At 42.6% G+C, this 20,261-nt stretch overlaps 1 protein-coding gene across 4 annotated transcripts in view; it reads right to left on the reverse strand.

The window, feature by feature from the left end:
- The window catches only part of LOC147009669 (sodium/hydrogen exchanger 6-like), a 112,178-nt gene extending 92,447 nt beyond the window's left edge, over positions 1 to 19,731 (reverse strand). For all 4 annotated transcript variants that reach the window (XM_085860962.1, XM_085860961.1, XM_085860960.1 and 1 more), the window contains exon 1: positions 19,448 to 19,731. In XM_085860962.1, the coding sequence (XP_085717088.1) occupies positions 19,448 to 19,730 (283 nt within the window). In that variant the 5' untranslated portion in view covers position 19,731. The remainder of the gene's footprint in view (positions 1 to 19,447) is intronic.
- Between the last annotated feature and the right edge of the window lie 530 nt (positions 19,732 to 20,261).

Here is a 20,261-nt window from a genome sequence, read left to right on the forward strand (position 1 = left end):
CGAAAAGCGAATGAGTTCCAAGGAAAGGTTCTCTCGGATGAAAGCTTGCTGGAATACAAAAGGCCTTGGTTGCATAGCATATGGAGGTGTAATCCCCACACTCTTGGGACAAATCCCAATCGATCCTCCTTGGATAACATTTATTTATTTCCTCAGTCGTCGTCACATGATTTCCATGAAATAACCCCTTTTTACCATGATGGAATGAAATCGTCATAAAAGCTCAAAGCAAAAAATCATCATTTTCATCATCTTGTGATCACGAAAGCACTAATTAATTCAGTTGTTATCCACTGGAGACCCACTCGAAGAGCCTCTTGGTTACAGAGCCGACAACTCAAGGTTACACACTGGGGACAATGAACAAGCTCTATTAAAGTGATTCCACCACCACCTCCCTCTTCAATTCCCATTAGAAAACCACCGCAAGGGCCTCTAAAATGAACTTGCGAAGGAATGGAGGAGGGATGCAGTGGGATCCCCACTTGAATAGCCAGGTCACTTCTTCTTTTTGTCCAATTCTGTCCCCATTCCCATATGTCCTCCCCATGTAGATATAAATAGATAAATGATCTGAATTACAGCGAAACAAACAAGGACACAAAGACATTTGATAATTTCCGTTTGGAGAGATCTAAGATAGATAGAATATGACTATGACAATAATATTAATGCTTTTATCATTAATAAATTGGAATAATAAGTATATTATAAATGTATTCTGAAGTTGCATTTGTGTTTTCGGTAAATACCTCGTACGTCAGTTTTAGCGATTTTGTACATTTCCACCCATTCACAATTCCAATTCTTTGTTCTGAAAACATTTCTCCATAATGGAAGCATTTGAGGCTCAGCCCGCTAGGTCTTCCAGCGAAACAGTTGGCTCATTATGCTGGGATACCAGGTTCAAATCCAATATACTGTGTTGATTTGTTCAATGTCAGCCAAGGTCCTTGTAGTTTATGAAAAATGTACATTAATGTCTACTAATGATTTTGTCCTGCATTTGATCAATGTGTATGCTCCTCCATGAGGAATAGATAACTGTAGTAAAAATTAATAAAAACAAATAAATGAATCAACCCTCCAACCTGTCGACACGACCAAGTCAAAAGCCACTGTCACACCTTGACGATTTAGCCAGCGTATGCCGACGTATGAAAAATTTGTCTAAAACGCTGGCACACGTCGAATACGTTATGGGTAAGTTTTATATACGTTAAGAGCACGCTGGCATACGTCGTAGTACGCTGGCATACGTCGTAGTACGCCGAGCTCGTCGACAAATTTTAACATGCTCAAAATGTTTAGACGTATACCAGCGTATGCCTCACACGTTGCGCATACGCTGGCCATAAGTTGTAGGCACGTTACGCGATCGTTGACACACGTCGACAAACGTTACTTGTAAGTTACTCATAAGTCGAAACACGTCGAGGTAATGTTTAGCATATCCGAAACTTATTTCTAACCTATGAGTAACGTGTTGTAGGCACGTTACGCGATCGTTGACACACGTCGACACACGTTACTCGTAAGTTACTCATAAGTCAAAACACGTCGAGGTAATGTTTAGCGTCAGTGTTCCAGACTCCATGTTTTTTTTTTTTGGTTTGTTTTTTTCTTCGGCATGACGGTGATGTTGACACTTCAATTTCTAGTGCGGTTATAATATAATATAATTAATAGGCTGCCGCTCAACAATTGAAATCATAACCGCACAAGAAATCGAAGTGTAAACATCACCGTCATGCCGAAGAAAAAAAAATGAATTAAAAAAAAAAACCATGGAGTCTGGAACACTGACGGGTTCCTCCTGTGAAGCCCATTTTTATATACCAATTCTCCTAAACGCTGCCAATACGTCATTATACGGTAGCTGTAAGTTAGGCCTAAATCACATTTGCTCTAGGGCGAGGATACGGCGGCCGTATGCCCTCTGAATTGACAGAAACGTTCGGTGGCCGCAGAGTTTCTGCAGTGGCCTCAGGGTGGCCCGACGCCGTTTGGCTATCTTTTACAGGCCGTAAGGTCGCCGTGGAATTACAACACGGAGGTATAACTTTTTTCATTTCTACGTTCGCCGTAGCAATTCGACAAGCCGAAACAAAAGAAATGGTAAAAAAAAAAAAATTAACCCATTCGTTACCGTCCGTCTGGCCGCACGTTCGCCTTAGGGCCCCCTGTGGTCGCCTTGCGGGCACCTTGAGGCTGCCTTGTGTCTGCCTTGAAAATTCTGTGGCTGCCCCCTTAAGGTCACTGTGCGACATCAAATCAAAGACCTACGGCAACCCCACGTTTTTGGTCTCCACAATTTCTAAGACCTAAGGCCTAAGTCACATTTGCTCTACGTCGAGGATACGGCAGCCGTACGCCCTCTGAATTGACAGAAACGTGCGGCGGCCGCAGAGTTTCTGAGGTGGCCTCAGGGTGGCCCTACACTGTATGGCTATATTTTACAGGCCATAAGGTCGCCGTGGAATTATAACGCGGAGTTATAACTTTTTTCATTTCTATGTTCGCCGTAGCAATTCGACAAGCCGAAAAAAAAACTGGTAAAAAAAAAAATTAAACCATTCGTTCCCGTCCGTCTGGCCACACGTTCGCCTTAGGACCCCCTGCGGTCGCCTTGCGGTCGCCTTGCAGGCACCTTGCGACTGCCTTGAAAATTCTATGGCCGCCGCAGGAACGCCCTAAGGTCAACGTGCGACATCAAATCAAAGACCATACGGCAACCCCACATCTTCGGTCTCCACAATTTATAAATACGCCGTGCAGCTCCCCAAAAAATAAAAACATATGTGACTGCTACATTGTGTGACCGTGGAAATACTGCGGCCGCCATATAATTGCTAATGGCCGTAGATTTTGGAGACCCCACGGCAGCCGTGGCAAATGTGGCTTAGGCCTAAATACGCCGTGCGGCTCCTCGAAAAATAAAAACATTTGTGACTGCTACATTGTGTGACCGTGGAAATACTGCGGCCGCCGTATAATTGCTCGTGGCCGTAGATTTTGGAGACCCCACGGCCACCGTGGCAAATGTGACCTTGGCCTCAGTAACACGTTCAGTAAGTTATGTGGTCGTCCAGAAGACGTCAAATACATCCACATACGTCAATATGCGTTTGAGATACGTTACACATAGGTTCAAAGCACGTTACTCATAGGTTCAAAGCACGTTACTCATAGGTTAGAAATAAGTTTCGGGTACGCTCAACATTACCTTACAAATAACGTGTGTCGACGTGTGTCAACGATCGCATAACGTGCCTACAACTTATGGCCAGCGTATGCGGAACACGCTGGCATACGTCGAAAATTTTTCAGCATGCTTAAAATTTGTCGACGTACTCAGCGTACTTCGACGTATGCCAGCGTGCTTCAAAGTGCTCTTAACGTATACAAAACTTACCCGTAACGTATTCGACGTGTGCCAGCGTATTCGGCAAATTTTTCATACGTCGGCATACGCTGGCTAAAACGTCAAGGTGTAACAGCGGCTTGACACTTCGATGTCAAGTGCGGTTATGATTTGAATCGTCGAGCTGCAGCCTTTTAATAGGCTATGCCACGTGATCGTCGGCGATACGCTGCCGCGCTATGCATAAGTTAGACTATCGTTGGGCATAGGTTGTAAACGCCGACAACACGCTAAGCATTCGTTGCTATAAGTTATCGATATGTTATCGAAACGTTCTGTGTACGTTACTAATACATTATGCATACGTCCAACTCGTTATGAATACGCCCAAAACTGGAAAAAAAAACATCAATAGTTCAGCGTACGCCAGCGTTTTACATACATTTTGATACGTTGCCATACGCTGGCTAAAACGTCAAGGTGTGACAGCGGCTTAAAGAAGATCTAGCAAAGACAGGAGGAGGAGATTGGGACCATACTCTGTGCGAGCGTTGGTGCTGCTTAAGCAGTCTCCTTGCCTATTGGGCACAATCCTGGACAGGTCACCACTCCGACACAGTATACCAGCATGCTGGCACTCATTTTGCCAACCGCGGAAGGATGACAGGCCAAGTTAACCCCATCTGGTATTAATTCAACAGCTGAGCGGGATTCGAACTCAGGACCCAAGTATCCAAAACCCACAATCCTAACCATTAAGCCAACACCAGGCATAGCAAAGACAGGATAAGACTACCAAGAGTAATTCAAGATTGCAGACACTCGCCAGAACATGTTTTGTGTGGTTTTATAGTATGTATTTTAGACATACTCACATTTTAATTGTACCATACATCTATACTTTAAGAGGTGTGTGTGTGTGTGTGTGTGTGTGTGTGTGTGTGTGTGTGTGTGTGTGTGTGTGTGTGTGTGTGTGTGTGTGTGTGTGTGTGTGTGTGTGTGTGTGTGTGTGACCATTTTTCTCAGAGGTGATCAAACGTATCTTCATCGAGCTTTCAGAGGAACAACAGTGAGGGCTGGGGGAATGTTTTAGTGGAGAAAAAAAAATTGTAAAAAAAAAGTTGGATTATTTAGATGTACGTATATATATATTTTTTTTTTTAATTGCTCTATTGTGCCTAAGCCTTTGTAGCTCCGTGAAAGATTATAATATTACATGATCCCCGACCCCATTTCTTAGTGGGTGGAGGCAGGTGTTTTCGGCGCCCACAAAAACAAGGATATTGCATTTGAGTCCGTTTGTCAGGATTAAAGGGTCCATTGTCGGCAGTTCTTATTAAAGGGATTAAAGGGTCTGTTGATTTCTTCAAAATGCTAATAGGATTAAAACAGCACTGGGCAATGATGGGTACCCATGCTAGTACTTTCTAGACGTACTCACATTCTAATTGCACATACTTTTTGGAGGTACTTGGTTGAAAAAACGACAATGCAGAAAAATTGTGGTCTATGTTGGCACGTTATGTATGGACAACAAACAAACAAACAGACAAATGGACCCAAATTGCAATACCCTCTCCTCTGGCGAGGGCATAATGAGAATTGAGAAAAAAAAAAAACAAGACAGTGATATAAGAGAGATAGAAATCGAGGTAGAGACACATCTAAATAATTCCTTTGAACAATTTATTGTCTGTCTGATTCAAATTTCCTGATTCAATTCAATGGATCATCGGTTGGAAACCGTCCTTCATTGAGGTTTCGACATTTCAATTCCAGAACCCCTTCGCACAGCAGGTGCACAACCTTAGTTATGTCTAAATGGGGTTATTCAATGAGAAACAGAGGGAGTGAGGAAGAGAGGGACATATCCGAATATTTTTTTTCTGCTTATTGACTGCCGAATTCAATGACCATCCAGATCAGTGGCTCAGCACCATACATCATCAAGGTTTCGACTCTTCAATCCCATAACCCCTGTGAACAGTGGGTACACAGCCATAGTTGTGTCCGAGGGCCATCCAATCAGGCAGGTGGAGAAAGTGAGATAGAGAGAGGGCTACTTTGCATCTTCAGGTCAGCGTCAGCAAAGATGGGATTTCAACTGGGCACTCCGGCCTTCCCAGTTAGCTCTCCAATAAAATGTGTGATCTATCATTTAAGACAAGCAAGTACACAAGCAGAACAGAGTAGATTTAAAATTTCAAAGAACTTGATGCCGAGATGGTTGCCCGGAAACGTCCAGAATGTCCTTGGCATATCCGAGTGGCAGAGTGAGGCTCTGGGGAGAGCTATGAGCTACGTGACACGAAGACCAGCATGTGGGAGAAAAGAAACCACAATAGAGGACACAGATACTCAACTCTTTCATTATTGCCCGCATAAAATGCAGCATGCTGTTTGCAATCATCACCGGCAGTGTAACAGCTTTACAATACACGTGGCAGTCATGCGTTGGGGATGAAGATGAGGTGACTTTGAATGGTAATGTAACTCTACACTATTTTTTTATTGACCGTTTTTGCAGCCATTTTTCCCTGCTGTGCAGGGGTTTTGGCTTTTTCTTGAGGCAATGTTTTTTTTATGGCCGGATGCCCTTCCTGACGCCAACCCTGGTCGCCTCTTACGACACACAGGGATATGGTACACCTATTCTAACCAGGGCATACACCGGGACCAGTACACTGGCACTCATTTCGCCGACCTCGGAAGGATGACAGGCTGAGTCAACCCCCTGGTGTTAATTCAGCAGCCAACGGGGCTTCAACTCAGGACCTTTTGGATCCCAAGCCGCTGCCCTAACCACTGCGCCAACACACCAGGCTAATGTAACTCTACACTCAGACTTGAAAATAAGTCCATCAAAACAATGCCAATTGATGCCGTCCAGAATCTTGGATAGGTCACATCAATTGGCATTGTTTTCCAGGATGACAAAAGATTATCATGGCTTTCAAAAAAAAATTTAAAATTATGAGTATGACATCTCAGAGCAAGATTTTCCAAAATCAACGGGACTTATTCAGATTGAATCATAAATTAGTTGCATCATCATTATGTTAGCAGTCACCTGAGTTTTCCTTTTACCATTGTTGGCTTCAGTTGCAAATTTGCAGCTAATTGGAACTGAAATCTCAGGTTGTCAGTGTTTCAAAAATAGAATTGAAAAAAGGCCAAAATTCCAGTTGCGAACCAACCTCAAACCTTTGGCACAACACAATGGTTTTGGTATTTATCTCGTTTTAATCACACCATGTGATGTCGATATCATTGTAATGTGATCAACCTTACACACGTTTAAAGGATATTATATCCATATATTTTCCTAACGCATGCAAAAACAATGTTTGAAACTAGAGAGTTCATAGAACACCTTACCCCGCACAGTCTTGAGAGAAAAAAAGGGACATGGGCGGGTTCTGCGAGCAGCAAATTTGATTGGTCGAGATGAAGCAAAATGCTGTAATATTTCTCCAAATACTGCTGAACGAAAGGTTTTTTTTGAAAGAGGCAATAAGGCCATTTCTGCTCCACAGTGTTGAAGTATATAATTCAATTCAAATAAAATAAAGATATTAAAGGTTGTACACAAAGATTTTTGGAAGTTTACCACCGTTGCTGCAATGTCTTTAACACCACCTTATTTAACACGTTGTATTAGTTATTTGTGCCAGGTTGTTTGTGTCCTTTATAACGTCGCTAAAAAAAATTTTTTTTTAAGTAAATAAATTAAACTCACCTCTCTCTGCACATGTGTGATCGGAACAAATTCTGAGCCAAACTGCAGGTTCGTTTTCCAATTAATGTTCCGATTTATGTTCAAAATATAAGATTCAATTGAAACCAAGTTGTTCATCTATCATAAACATGTTTATGGACAGACAGACAGACAGAGAGACAAAGTAAACCAATGGCTTAACCCCGTTTTTCGCCTTGCACGCGTGGGATAACAATGACAAAACTACAAAATAAAACTGTGTGATTGGGGGGGGGGTGTAAAGCAGTAAACAAAACTCTTTATCAACCCATGTTGTTTCAATGCAAACTTTACTCTGGAATGCCTGGTGTTGGCTTAATGGTTAGGGTGGTGGGCTTTGGATCCAAGGGTCCTGAGTTCAAATGCCGCTCAGCTGTTGAATTAATACCAGGTGAGGTTAACTCGGCCTGTCATCCTTCTTAGGTCGGCAAAATGAGTGCCAGCATGCTGGTATACTGTGTCGGAATGGCCACCTGTCCAGAATTGTGCCCAATCGGCAACGAGACTGCTTAAGCAGCACCAACGCTCTGCACAGGGTATGGTCCCAATCTCCCCTCTCTCTCCTCTACTCTGGAAAAACAAAAGAAGCTGCAACAAAAGGTCAAACCTTTCATATCTCAGCCTGGTGTTGGCTCAGTGGTTAGAGTAGCGGCTTGGAATCCAAGGGTCCTGAGTTCAAGCCCCGTTGGCCACTGAATTAATACACACCAGGGGGTTGACTCAGCCTGTCATCCTTCCGAGGTCAGCAAATTGAGTACCAGCTTGCTGGGATAATTGAGCCATTCAAGTATCCTGCGACGGAGGGGCGACCTGTCCATGATTGTGCCCAACAGCCCAGGAAACTGCTTCGGCAGCACCAACACTCTCTGTAGAGAATATGGTTCCAATTATTATTATTATTATTTCATATCTCGAGTTCAGAGACATCAAGCACTTTGGGACCTATGTACCAAACTTAAATGATCACAAGTATATTCAAAATATCTTGTCGATAAATGATGCCAAAAGGAGGCAGGTTAGGCTGAGCTGGTCCATTGTGCACTTACTGTTTGTCTTTAAGATGTACCCTAGTTAAGGTATGAGAGCAAAGACCAGATAGATTGTATGGAAGGGGAAAAGACAGTTGGTGACAACATATAAGATACCCCTGGAGGTGACTGTATAAAGAATATGGCCACAACAACAATGCCCTTTCCTCCTTGCAATGGTGTAAGCACTCCGACATAACATCAGCCTTTCAAGCCCGGGCTACGCACAAAGCAAATGAGGAAACTCGGGCACTCTGGGCATGTGGATCTCTCACTCATGCTACCCGCATCCTCATGATTAAAATGGCTCTTCGGAGGCGGTAATGGCACACACTGTGTTGTTCTTTTTTTTCCCCCCCATTCACGGCTTGAGTCCATTTACAGACACTGTGGGGGCCACTGATGTGAACTCCCAGGCCTCAAATGCAGTTTGTGCCTAATTTATAATCCTTGAATTCCCCCCCCCCCACCAAAACACACACAAATGAATAAATTACACAACAATCAGATTGATAGTTTATACTGCAGGATGAATGATGTTATTACCAAGGAAACAGTTTAGTAGAAAAAGTGTTACATCCATTACAACAGGATGGGTATTTTGAGATAACTAGTTAATTTCCTGTTTGGGGTGTTGGCTTATTTTATGACCAATAATTATTTGAACATAAAAATTCAGTTCATCTTAGTAAAGGAAAAAATTGTTATCTGTTAATTTCAAAGAGGGCAGTGGTGGAAACGAAATGGAGAGAAAATTATACAAAATGAGTTGCATTATCTAACAAGCCTCAGGAAAGCTTAACAAACAGGTCACGCACTGTAGCCTCGACCTTCGTGATGTGGTCAACAGAACGTGGTTGATAAGATTAGTGATGCCAAGTCGGCGATAAACAGGGGGGTGAAAACAATGCGAGGAGGTGGCAAAAACATGGCAAAGGAAGACACAAAAAAACCTGAAAGAGGCAGCATGTGAAGACCACATTAGGGGGTTTGCAAACATTTAAATAAAAATCCTTGAGGCAACACTGAAACTTGACTTACTCAATAACAAGTAAAAAGACTCGGTGGTGTGATTGTTCGTGTCCGCTCCGAGTCTGGAAGGTCGGGGAATAAAACCCCGGCCAAATCCTCCCAAAGATTTTCAAAATGGTAAGTGCTGCTTCCTTGCTTGATGTTCAGCATTTAAAAGGATAAGAGGATAGACAATCCCCATAGGTTGGCATCCATGGGAAGGAAGATATTCCTACTGAGAAAATGCACCACTAAGTGTGATGAGAAAGGTGGCGCCATTGTTGGGACATTGTTGGTCCCAGAGTGCTCCTGGAAGTGAGGACACTTCTCCCAAGCTCAGTGGTTATGTTTGTCTCATCTAACAGTCCTGTGCTGTGTCTCATGTATTCGTCTGTATGTTCTACGTGTGTGTGTGTGTGTGTGTGTGTGTGTGTGTGTGTGTGTGTGTGTGTGTGTGTGTGTCGGTAAAAGTTGCTGCTGTTGGCTGCTATCTCCATACGTGGGTGGGTGGGTTTCAGAAGGTGGAACGGAGACCTACTTGGTCTCAAAGCATCTATGTGGGTATGTACATATGTATGTATGTAATAATGTATGTATGTGTGTTTGTGTGTTTTTGTACGTGGCAGCTCCACAATGAGCCTAAGATCCTGCTCAAAATGTTTTTTTTTCAGCACAATCAGTTATGTCGAACATACTGAAAGGTATCCACACAGAGACAACGTAACATCAGGTGGATATTGTGTTGACCTTTAAAGTAGTAAAAGTCAACGAAATGGATGAAACTACAGTACCAGAGTGCAACCCAAGCAATACAGAGATCGAAAAATGAAAACGACCAGAACATTAAATCAAAACATACTTTTGAAGAAAAGGAGATATAAATAAAGCAAAAAGGGAGAATATCATAGAATGGAGATATGGACATGCCAAATAGTGGAGATAATAAAGGAGAGGAAAATGTGGTAAAGGTCATTTTAACAGTGTTTACACCTTGATTTGACAAGCTCCTATGTGTCAACCAGGCAATGACTTGTGAGAATACTCTCTTTCTTTTAAATGATTGTTCATGTTCATACTCTGATGGAGGAAAGAGGTGTGTTTGATTGTCTGTCTCCCCTCAAATGTCTTTTCCATAGTAATGCCATAAGGAGATACCTCTCTATTTCTCTCCCTCACCCCTTCTCTGACCTTCAGACACAATCAACGTTGTAGATCCGTTGTTCGGAGAGGTTCTGAGATTGAAGGATCGAAAAGTCAATAATGGGCTGATCCAAGTTGATGATCTGGATAGCCATTGAATCAGGCAGTCAGGACCGTAAGTTGAAGGACATATTCAGATCTCTGTGCCTCCGCCCTTTACTTACTTATTCACTCATTCACTCACTGCACCCCCCCCACCCCCACCTCCCCTCACCCTAACCCCCTCTATCCCACGACGCACCGGCACGTTTGGGTTCTTGGCAAAGAGTGTAATGTCCGGTGGAGAACTCCCCCTCTCCTATACCCTCCACAACACATTAAGGAGGGATATAAAGAAAGGAAGAGGTGATGATAAGATTAAAGGGTTTAAGCGCTTAACTCCGACAAAAAAAAAATTCAGAAGAGAAGTGTGACCGGAAGGAAAGGAATACAGCATGTTCATACAATGAGAGGGGAAAAATGAAAACTTAGCAAAAGAACGACTGATGACCTGGCTTCTGAAATTTCATTTGTAACCGCAAAAATAACTTGGACATCAAAACAAATCTGAAGAGATCAACAGAATACTGGGATTCTCAGGATATTGTATTCTCTGGAAAGCAAAATCAGTGTTCAACCGACTGTCAAAGTCTAGGACATCTTCTGGTACATTACCTACAACTGTTTCGCTGTTTTACACGACGATCGTCGAATACATTAGAAAGCCGTGCGGTCGTTTCCAAAAACTCCTCTGAATACAAATACCTACCCACTGCCACTTAGCCTCATCTCCCTCTGGTGATTGGATAGCTGTGAAATAGTGTGTTACTTTCGAGGCATTGCATTGTCGAGGTCAATTAGAGTCAGAATAGTCAGTTGTGTGCAAAATATTGCAGCAACTGATTGTTATACTTCTGTTACTGTGTCTGTGATGAATACAATTTGGCATTTAACACGTTCAATAAGCCGTTCCAAGTGTGTTTGGGTATTTGGTGTTCCCATGTGAGCACTGAGCCGGTCATGCTCGGATCCGAGGTTTAAACCCCACACATGCACTGTGATGATCTGTCTATAAATCACACCACGCGTGGGAAGTGAAAAGCAGGGTTAAGCAATTGCTTCACTTTGTCTGTCTGTCTGTCTATCTATCTGTCTGTCTGTCTGTATGTCTGTCCGTCTGTCTGCAAACATCAGTTTATGAGTGAAGAACAACTTAATTTTAATTGAATGTTATATTTTGAACATGAATCGGAAAACAAACTCGCACTTCAGCAGAACTTTGGCTCTGAATTTGTCCCGATCGCAGATGCACAGAGGAGTGAGATTAAAAAAAAAATTTTACTCTGTCTGCCTGCCTAGCAGTCAAACAAAACTGAAAATCGTTCCAAACAGGAAACTGTTTTTAAGGACGTCATAAAGGACACAAACAACAGCACGAAGAAGCAATGTAACATGTTAAATAAGGTGGTATAAAAGACGATACATCAACGGAGGAAAACTTCTGAAAAAGTTTTATTCTCCAACCTTTAAAACCTTTATTTTATTTCAAATTAATTACATACTTGACCACTGTAGAACACAAATCACCTTATTGGCACTTTCAAAAAAAAATTGTTTAGCAGTACTTGCACACAATTTTACAGCATTTTAAATCATCTCAACCAATCAAATTTGCCACCTGCAGACCCCGCCCAGGTCCTTTTTTTTTCTCAAGACAGTGCGGGATAAAGTGTTCCATGGACTCTCTAGTTGGTTCCGAAATGCCTTGCCTTACGTGTAATATTCCAACAAATCCCTCCATGAAACTGAATCACTATAAACTTAATGCTCAACAAAATATATAATGAAGCTTCTATCAAAGTTGTTCCAATATTGAAGGACATATGAACAACATACATCACACTTGGTGGTGTAATGGTTGGAGCATCTGCTCAGAGTCTGGGAGATCTGTGGTTCAAACCCTAGCAGAATCATACCAAACACTTTTAAAATGGTATGTGCTGCTTCCTTGCTTGACACTCAGCATTTAAAAAGGATAGAGCATCGACAAACAACTTCAGGTTGGCAATACATTGCAGGCTTGATGGGCCTAATGGCCTCATCCTGTATTGAAGTTCCTTGTAAGGGAACTCATATTAGAAAGATTTCTTTTTTCTGATTATAAACCTGTTAATTATGGAGGCTCAAATTTATTGGATCTTATTATCACAAGCCGTTCTGATTTAATTAATTTCGGCAATCTGAAGAAACCCTTTGGAGGTAGCAATCCATATGAACATTGACATTTCCCTTAAAATTTCAGTTTGCAATGTAATTCGCTGCTAAGTATTTGCAATATAAACAAGAGTTGTTCAATTTTTTTTCAAAAGCTTAAAATGAAGCTCCATATGAAACATTTCGAGAAATTATTAATCATTTTACTCAATCTTAGGCCACAGTTGTCACTGGAAATCAATATAAGAGTCACAGATGATGATCATCATAAAGTAGGCATTCTAAAGGAGTACCTTACATCTGTGCAGTTTGAGGAATCTGCTGACATGAACTTTCGCGCAAACTAGAAAATACATATTTGCCAGAACCTGCAAGATATTCATTTCCCTGTGGATCACGTACGAGCGAAACTTCTGAAACTTAAGAAAAACAAAGCCGGAAGAGTGCACGACATTCATGGTGATGTTATAAGGGAAGCTTTGCAACTCCTCTTCTGGACATGTTGAAGAAGTCTCTCAGAATGGGTCATGTGCCACAGAATTCCACCGATTCTGAATTACATGACTGTTTTAGAGCGTCAGTGCTGACAAAGGAGTTTCTTGGCATGGGTGATACTGGATGCTTTGCCATTGGAGTTAGGGCAGGAATTTGTAATTTGTTCATGGTACCGGCGATAGCTTGTCTCATCGTCACGAAGGACACTACAGGATCTTCAACATCCATTGACTAATGTCGGCAGATGGGGCAGCCGTTTAACTACATCTGAGAGATGGCACACATTGATGAATCACCCTGCCTGTGAAACACTGAGATGACAGTTTATAGCTGGGGGTCTGGATTTGTACCCAGGCTCGACAGCGCAGAAGCGAGTGAACGTACCTCTTAGCCATCATGCAAGCACACCACTTAATTGTAGAGACTAATATTACTCCTGTCTTTACAAAAAGATATCATGTACAGTCGTGTAATGTGAGTCACATGGCTCTTCTAAGCCAGATTTGCAAGGGTATGGAGAGGTTGATTCTAAATGAATTGTGTATCTGTGGTTTCACATGAGAGATATTACTTACTTGGATTTTGGTGAGGCATTCGATAAAGTCATCCATGCACACTTGTTACATCAACTCCAGCAATTATGGGTAAAACGCCAAATTCACAAATGCTTTTTATCTGTCTTAAAGAACAGAGAACAAAGAGTAGTTCTTGGAAATATAGTACATCTGACTTGCAGTGAGTAACAAGCAGAGTCCCTCATGGGTCCATGTTGGGACCAATTTAATTTTTACTTTATCGCAAATTATCTTCCAGGTGTTGCTGAATCACAGACCTTGCTGTTTGCAGATAATGTGAAGCAAGGGTTCGATTCTCCTTATTCGTCGATTTGACCACTGGACTGAAGCTCAGCAACTTTTTATTTTCATGACTGAAAGAGTGGAAAACCCAGAAGTGAGAAGTCCCAGTTGTGACCAATTCAAATTATTTTAAGAAGGTGTCATGCTAAAACAACCAAGTGGAGCCCAGAGCTCTGACAGCGTGCTGACTGACGCACATAACTTCTGGGATATGCCCTGCTGTTAGGGGGCCTTCGTGGTAATGTCACGGCTCGGGAGGGAAGTTGTGGCACACACAGGACCTCAGTGGCTGAATGGGTATAGGGCTGTTGGGTTACCCTCATTGGTGTGGGTTCGATGTACTCATGGCTGCTCACAATGAGGTTTTTGTAAGGATAGCAAGAGTGGTCTGGTCTTCTTGGACATTCCTTGACACCAGGTCTCAAATATGTTTGTTATCTTAGAGCGTGGTTGTTCTGTGGGTCGCAGCTTCTAAACTATAAACAATTAATGTGCTCAGGCGTTCCATTAAACAGCTGTCAATTCCAAAGGATGGCAGAAATTCTATTTCAGTCCAGTCCAGTTCAGTCTCAAATATATACAGCAGTGATAATTGCAGAGTTACCATATAGCAATATTAGGAGCATCAAGGACCATCAGAAACTACATCAGGATTTTAACACTCTGTGCACTCGCTCTAAGATTCGGTAGATTCTTCTTGTTTAATGGCCTCAATTATTCCCGAGTCTTTCAATAACCGGCTGTGGTCTACAATTTGGCTGATAAAGCTTAATGCAGAGAAATTCGTCATACTGAGGATTAAGAGCTCTATTCAGTATTTGTACATTTCAAGGAGATACCATCTATCAAAGTACAAGAACAAAAAAAGATTTGGGTGTGATCATATTGCACACTCACAAACCCTCATCTCATATCACAAGCGTAGCCAACAAAGCCAGGAAAGAGATTGGTATCAATGTTGAAAAGATGTTATTATGGAGTGAGATCTTATTGAGGAAAAGGTTTCTGCTTTCTTTAGTACCTTAATAGGGTTCTGCCCTTGAATAGAGTTATGTTGTGTGCAATCCATATTGTGTGAAAGGTAGTCTTTGAGAAGGTGCAGCTATGCAACCCTTTGAACTTTTGTAATGAACCTGTCTCAATCAAATGGAAGACCAAATACTGCATTGGACTCATCAGAAGGAACCCAAATAAGCAAAGAGCAAAGGTGGAGTCATCAGAAGCAATGACATCCTTTTACTGAAAGAAGAGAAATCGATTTAGTTGAGACGTATACATTTTTCTACGGCTGCTATAAAAATAGGACCGTGGGTCCTGAAACTCACCTGGATCAGGAAAACAGTCACTCAAAACCCCCGCAGATCCCTTTAGACCCAGATGTTTTTATGCCGTGAACAATCTTTGGTACATCACAGGTGATGAAGGTTGTGCTCAAGTTTTATCGAAATCGTGTGTGTAGTTTCAGAGAAGAGAACAAATACCGATTTGGGGGGGGGGGCTCAAACCCCCTGCAGGTCCCCAGACACCCTGATTATTTTTTATGCCGTGAACAAACTTTGGTACATCACAGGTGATGAAGGTTGTGCTCAAGTTTTATCAAAATCGTGTGTGTAGTTTCGGAGAAGAGAGCAAATACCTATTTGTGGGGGATCAACCACCCCCCCCCCCACCATTACGCACAGATTTTGATGTGATAAGTTTGTGGCCATGTCTCATCAAAATCGTGTGTTTGGTTCAACCAGAAATGATTGAAGTGTTTACACACTCACTGACTCACAGCTTCGAACACCGCTCGATCGCATAAGCTAACCAGACTAAAGTCCAGGTGAGCTGAAAATAATACCGCTGCAGGTTGAGCCATCTAAATGGGTCATTCCACGCCAACTCAACCAGAAAAGGGGCATTTTGTCGCCCAACGCTCTCAGATTTTGCTAGAAAAATTCATCTCGGAGTTTTTGGGCGTGTTGAGTTCAAAATGCGAGCCATGAGTCTTGCCCCAAAGGGGATGCACAGCTATTGCAATGCCACTGTCTCTTCTGTGTGCATTTTTCGCTGGTTGTTAACTCCGTATGCGGGTTTCAGAAGGTGGAACTTCCTCGGTCTGAAAGTATCCACACTCGTGTATGTGTGTAGAAAATGTTTTTTTTTTCGCTGCAACCGCTTGTCGATCAATGTGAAACGCTAAACAGAGTTGGGACTCCCCATGGAGAATATTTTAATGATAACACTGACATCATAGGTAACACGGAATGGCAGCCATGTTGGATTAGAGGAAAAAAGTTGGACAGCTTTTTCTCCAAAACCGCTCAATGAAAAAAATTGAAACTCGGCATGTGTCATCAACTCCCCCATGGGGTATATAGGGTGATAACGATTACGCCATCGCTGAAGTGGTATCGAGCTATAATTGCTTAAATCGAAATGCTTATCCGAAAAATCTGAAACTTCATAGATCTGATCTCCGACCGGATGCGAGTGAATGATTATATTTGTGATGTCATATGGTCTGTTGGCCATATTGGATTGAAAATAAAAACGTTTAAAAATCTTCTTCTCCAGAACCGCTTAACAGATTGATGCAAAACGTCACACGTGTGATCGACTAGCCAGAGGGAATATAGTTTGAATTTTGTTTTTCACGTTCACCTTCATTGATGAAATTTAGCCTTAATGTGCACAAAAGTGGTTGTTAAATATCCTAATAATCAATAAAGTTTTGCATAATGACATTGTATGTGACGTAATAGGGTGCACGAATGTAATGATTCAGGTATGTGGGCAATAATAGCAGTGGGCCATAATAGTATGGTGTTCAGCTGTTGTTCAGAATGAGCGCACGATGCGAGGCTACGCGCTGTACGAGTGCCGTTCTCGTTATTTTCTTTATTAATTTCCCCTTCGACTTAGTGACCTGGTGAAGGTTAACCTAAAGTGAAAAAGTATCCTTGACCAGAAAAATTACCTTGGGTTCACATGAGATTCTACCATCGTGTGTAGCACCTTGTTCCACTCGTAATGAATAAGGCTTTTGAGAAAAAAAAATCAGGAACCCAGAACTCACTTTTGGCTAGTTGCCGGACAAGGTGTAAGGGATGACATTTATTTGACTTTCAGCCCGACCCTTTACCCTGCAAGAGGTGTAGATCCTAAAATGTCGGTATTACTGTAAGAACCTTAGAGACCAGTCTTTCAAATTTTGTGAAACAATTTTGGTTTCAAGCCTCCCAACAAAGCGATATGAGACTTTATAAATCAAGGTGCAGGATGGTGTTTGCTCTGCAATTCATCACATCAAGAGTGATTGATGACTGGAATAATCCTCAGGAGGCAAATGCATCTTTCATGGACACAGACAAGCAATGCCCAAGAGCTGAGCTACCAGGTGAACACAGCGATACACAACGAACCAACCAAACAACTAGTTTGGATGATAGCACGTAAACCATGGTTTGTACAAGAGTATGGAAATGGTTTGCACAAGGATACGCAAAGGGCAGTTTCCAAGAGAGTGTGTACAAGGGAGTTTGAATGAGGGTGTGTACACTAGAGTTTGTACGAGAGTACGTACACTAGAGTTTGTATGATTGTACATACACTAGAGTTTGTATGAGGGTGTGTACAAGGGAGTTTGAATGAGAGGGTGTACAAGGGAGTTTGAATGAGAGGGTGTACACGAGAGTTTGTATGAGAGTACGTACACTAGAGTTTGTATGAGGGTGTGTACACGAGAGTTTGTATGAGGGTGTGTACATGAAAGTATATATGAGGGTGTGTACACGAGTTTATATGAGGGTTGTACACGAGAGTTTATATGATGGTGTGTACACATGAGTTTGTATGAGGGTGTGTACACAAGAGTTTATATGAGGGTGTGTACACAAGAGATTGTATATGAGGGTGTGTACACAAGAGATTGTATATGAGCGTGTGTACACGAGTTTGTCTGAGGGAGTGTACACGAGAGTTTGTATGAGGGTGTGTACACGAGAGTTTGTATGAGGGAGTTTACACGAGAGTTGATATGAGGGTGTGCACATGAGAGTTTGTATAAGGGTGTGTACATGAGAGCTTATATGAGGGTGTGTACACGAGAGTTTATATGAGGGTGTGTACACGAGAGTTTATGAGGGTGTGTACACGAGAGTTGATATGAGGGTGTGTAATCGAGTTTATATGAGGGTGTGTACACGAGTTTATATGAGGGTGTGTACACGAGTTTATATGAGGGTGTGTACAGTAGAGTTTATATGAGGGTGTATACGAGAGTTTATATGAGGGTGTACACGAGAATTTGTATGAGGGTGTGTACACGAGAGTTTATATGAGGGTGTGTACACGAGAGTTTATATGAGGGTGTGTACACTAGAGATTGTATGAAGATGGGTACACGAGAGTTTGTATGAGGGTGTGTACACGAGAGTTTGTATGAGGGTGTGTACACGAGAGTTGATATGAGGGTATGCACACAAGAGTTTGTATAAGGGTGTATACACGAGAGCTTATATGAGGGTGTGTACACGAGAGTTTATATGAGGGTGTGTACACGAGTTTATATGAGGGTGTATACGAGAGTTTATATGAGGGTGTATACGAGAGTTTATATGAGGGTGTATACGAGAGTTTATATGAGGGAGTGTACACGAGAGTTTGTATGAGGGAGTGTACACGAGGGTTTATATGAGGGTGGGTACACGAGAGTTTGTATGAGGGTGTGTACACGAGAGCTTGTCTGAGGGTGTGTACACAAGAGTTTATATGAGGGTGTTTGCACGAGTTTATATGAGGGTGTTTGCACGAGTTTATATGAGGGTGTTTGCACGAGTTTATATGAGGGTGTGTACACGAGTTTATATGAGGGTGTGTACACGAGAGTTTATATGAGGGTGTGTACAAGAGAGTTTATATGAGGGTGTGTACAGGAGAGTATGAATGAGGGTGTGTACACGAGAGTTTATATGAGGGTGTGCACAGGAGAGTATGAATGAGGTACAAAAACCAGAGTATGAATGAGGTACATAGACCAGAGAATTAATGAGGTACCAGAGTATGAATGAGGTTCCAGAGTATGAATGGGGTTCCAGAGTATGAATGAGGTTCCAGAGTATGAATGAGGTTCCAGAGTATAAATGAGGTACATGGACCAGAGTATGAATGAGGTACATAGACCAGAGTATGAATGAGGTACATAGACCAGAGTATGAATGAGGTACATAGACCAGAGTATGAATGAGGTACATAGACCAGAGTATGAATGAGGTACATAGACCAGAGTATGAATGAGGTACATAGACCAGAGTATGAATGAGGTACCAGAGTTTGTTCACGAGCACATGATGACTGATGAGTGAAGCAGTGTGCAGGAGCCCAGACAGCACAGTCTGGTTGATGTCCCACGTGCACGCACGCACACACACACACACACACACACACACACACACACACACACACACACACACACACACACACACACACACACACACACACACACACACACACACACACACACACACACACACACACACGTCCAGGGTCCCGTTAATACCGTAAATCATCGCCAGTCCCGTCTCGTGCAGGAACCTGAAGCGGCGGCGGCGGAACAGCCAGATGGTGAGGATCGTGAGTGTGAGTAGCAAAGCGAAGATGAGCAGGTCTCCGCTGTCTCGCCGATGAGTCGCCTCAATCCGCTCCTCCGTTAACACCTCGGAGGCTCTCGATGTGGACTTCGCAGCCTCAGGATCTCCCGCGGGGCTTTGGACCGTCAGAACCGGCGAGCAGCTCCACAGGGCAACGGTTGCGGAGAGCAACATTTGGAGAGACGAAGCCATAGCGGAGTGTTTGACCAAACAGGCTCTCTTGCTCCACGCAAGCTTCACCTCTCCAGCGTGACGTGCCGATGCCTCCTTGCTCGTCGCTGAGGGCCCCTCCTCGCGGCCACGTCAAGCACTGCACGTCAGGTGGCTCCACTGCGCGCCATTTTCGATCCACTGCGCGCCATTCAGCAAAAAACATGAATCGTCGGTTTGCTTTGTATCATGAGTATGAGAATTAATAATAGTTAGGGAATTTTAGCAAATTGTATTGACCATCTGTGAAAAAATTGCTTACCAAAAAATTTCTTCAGTAACATTCATCTAGGTGTCTACTAACACCCATCAATTAGTGCAAACCCAAATCCTTGTGGAAAATTCTGGGGAGCCAATCAAAGTTCGGGTGCTCAGAGGGCCTCCGCGAAAAAATCGGAAAAATTAACTTTTGCAAATATTGACTTGTGAGATTCTAACTTGGGTTTTTTTCGGGTGCTGAATTGATTCCAACCATTAGATTTGAGGAAAAATGAATCCCTGGCCGTAAAATAT

This window comes from Eptatretus burgeri, chromosome 17 (genome assembly GCF_056783735.1).
Source record: "Eptatretus burgeri isolate ZD-2024b chromosome 17, Ebu_testis_v1, whole genome shotgun sequence".
Taxonomy (NCBI): domain Eukaryota; kingdom Metazoa; phylum Chordata; class Myxini; order Myxiniformes; family Myxinidae; genus Eptatretus; species Eptatretus burgeri.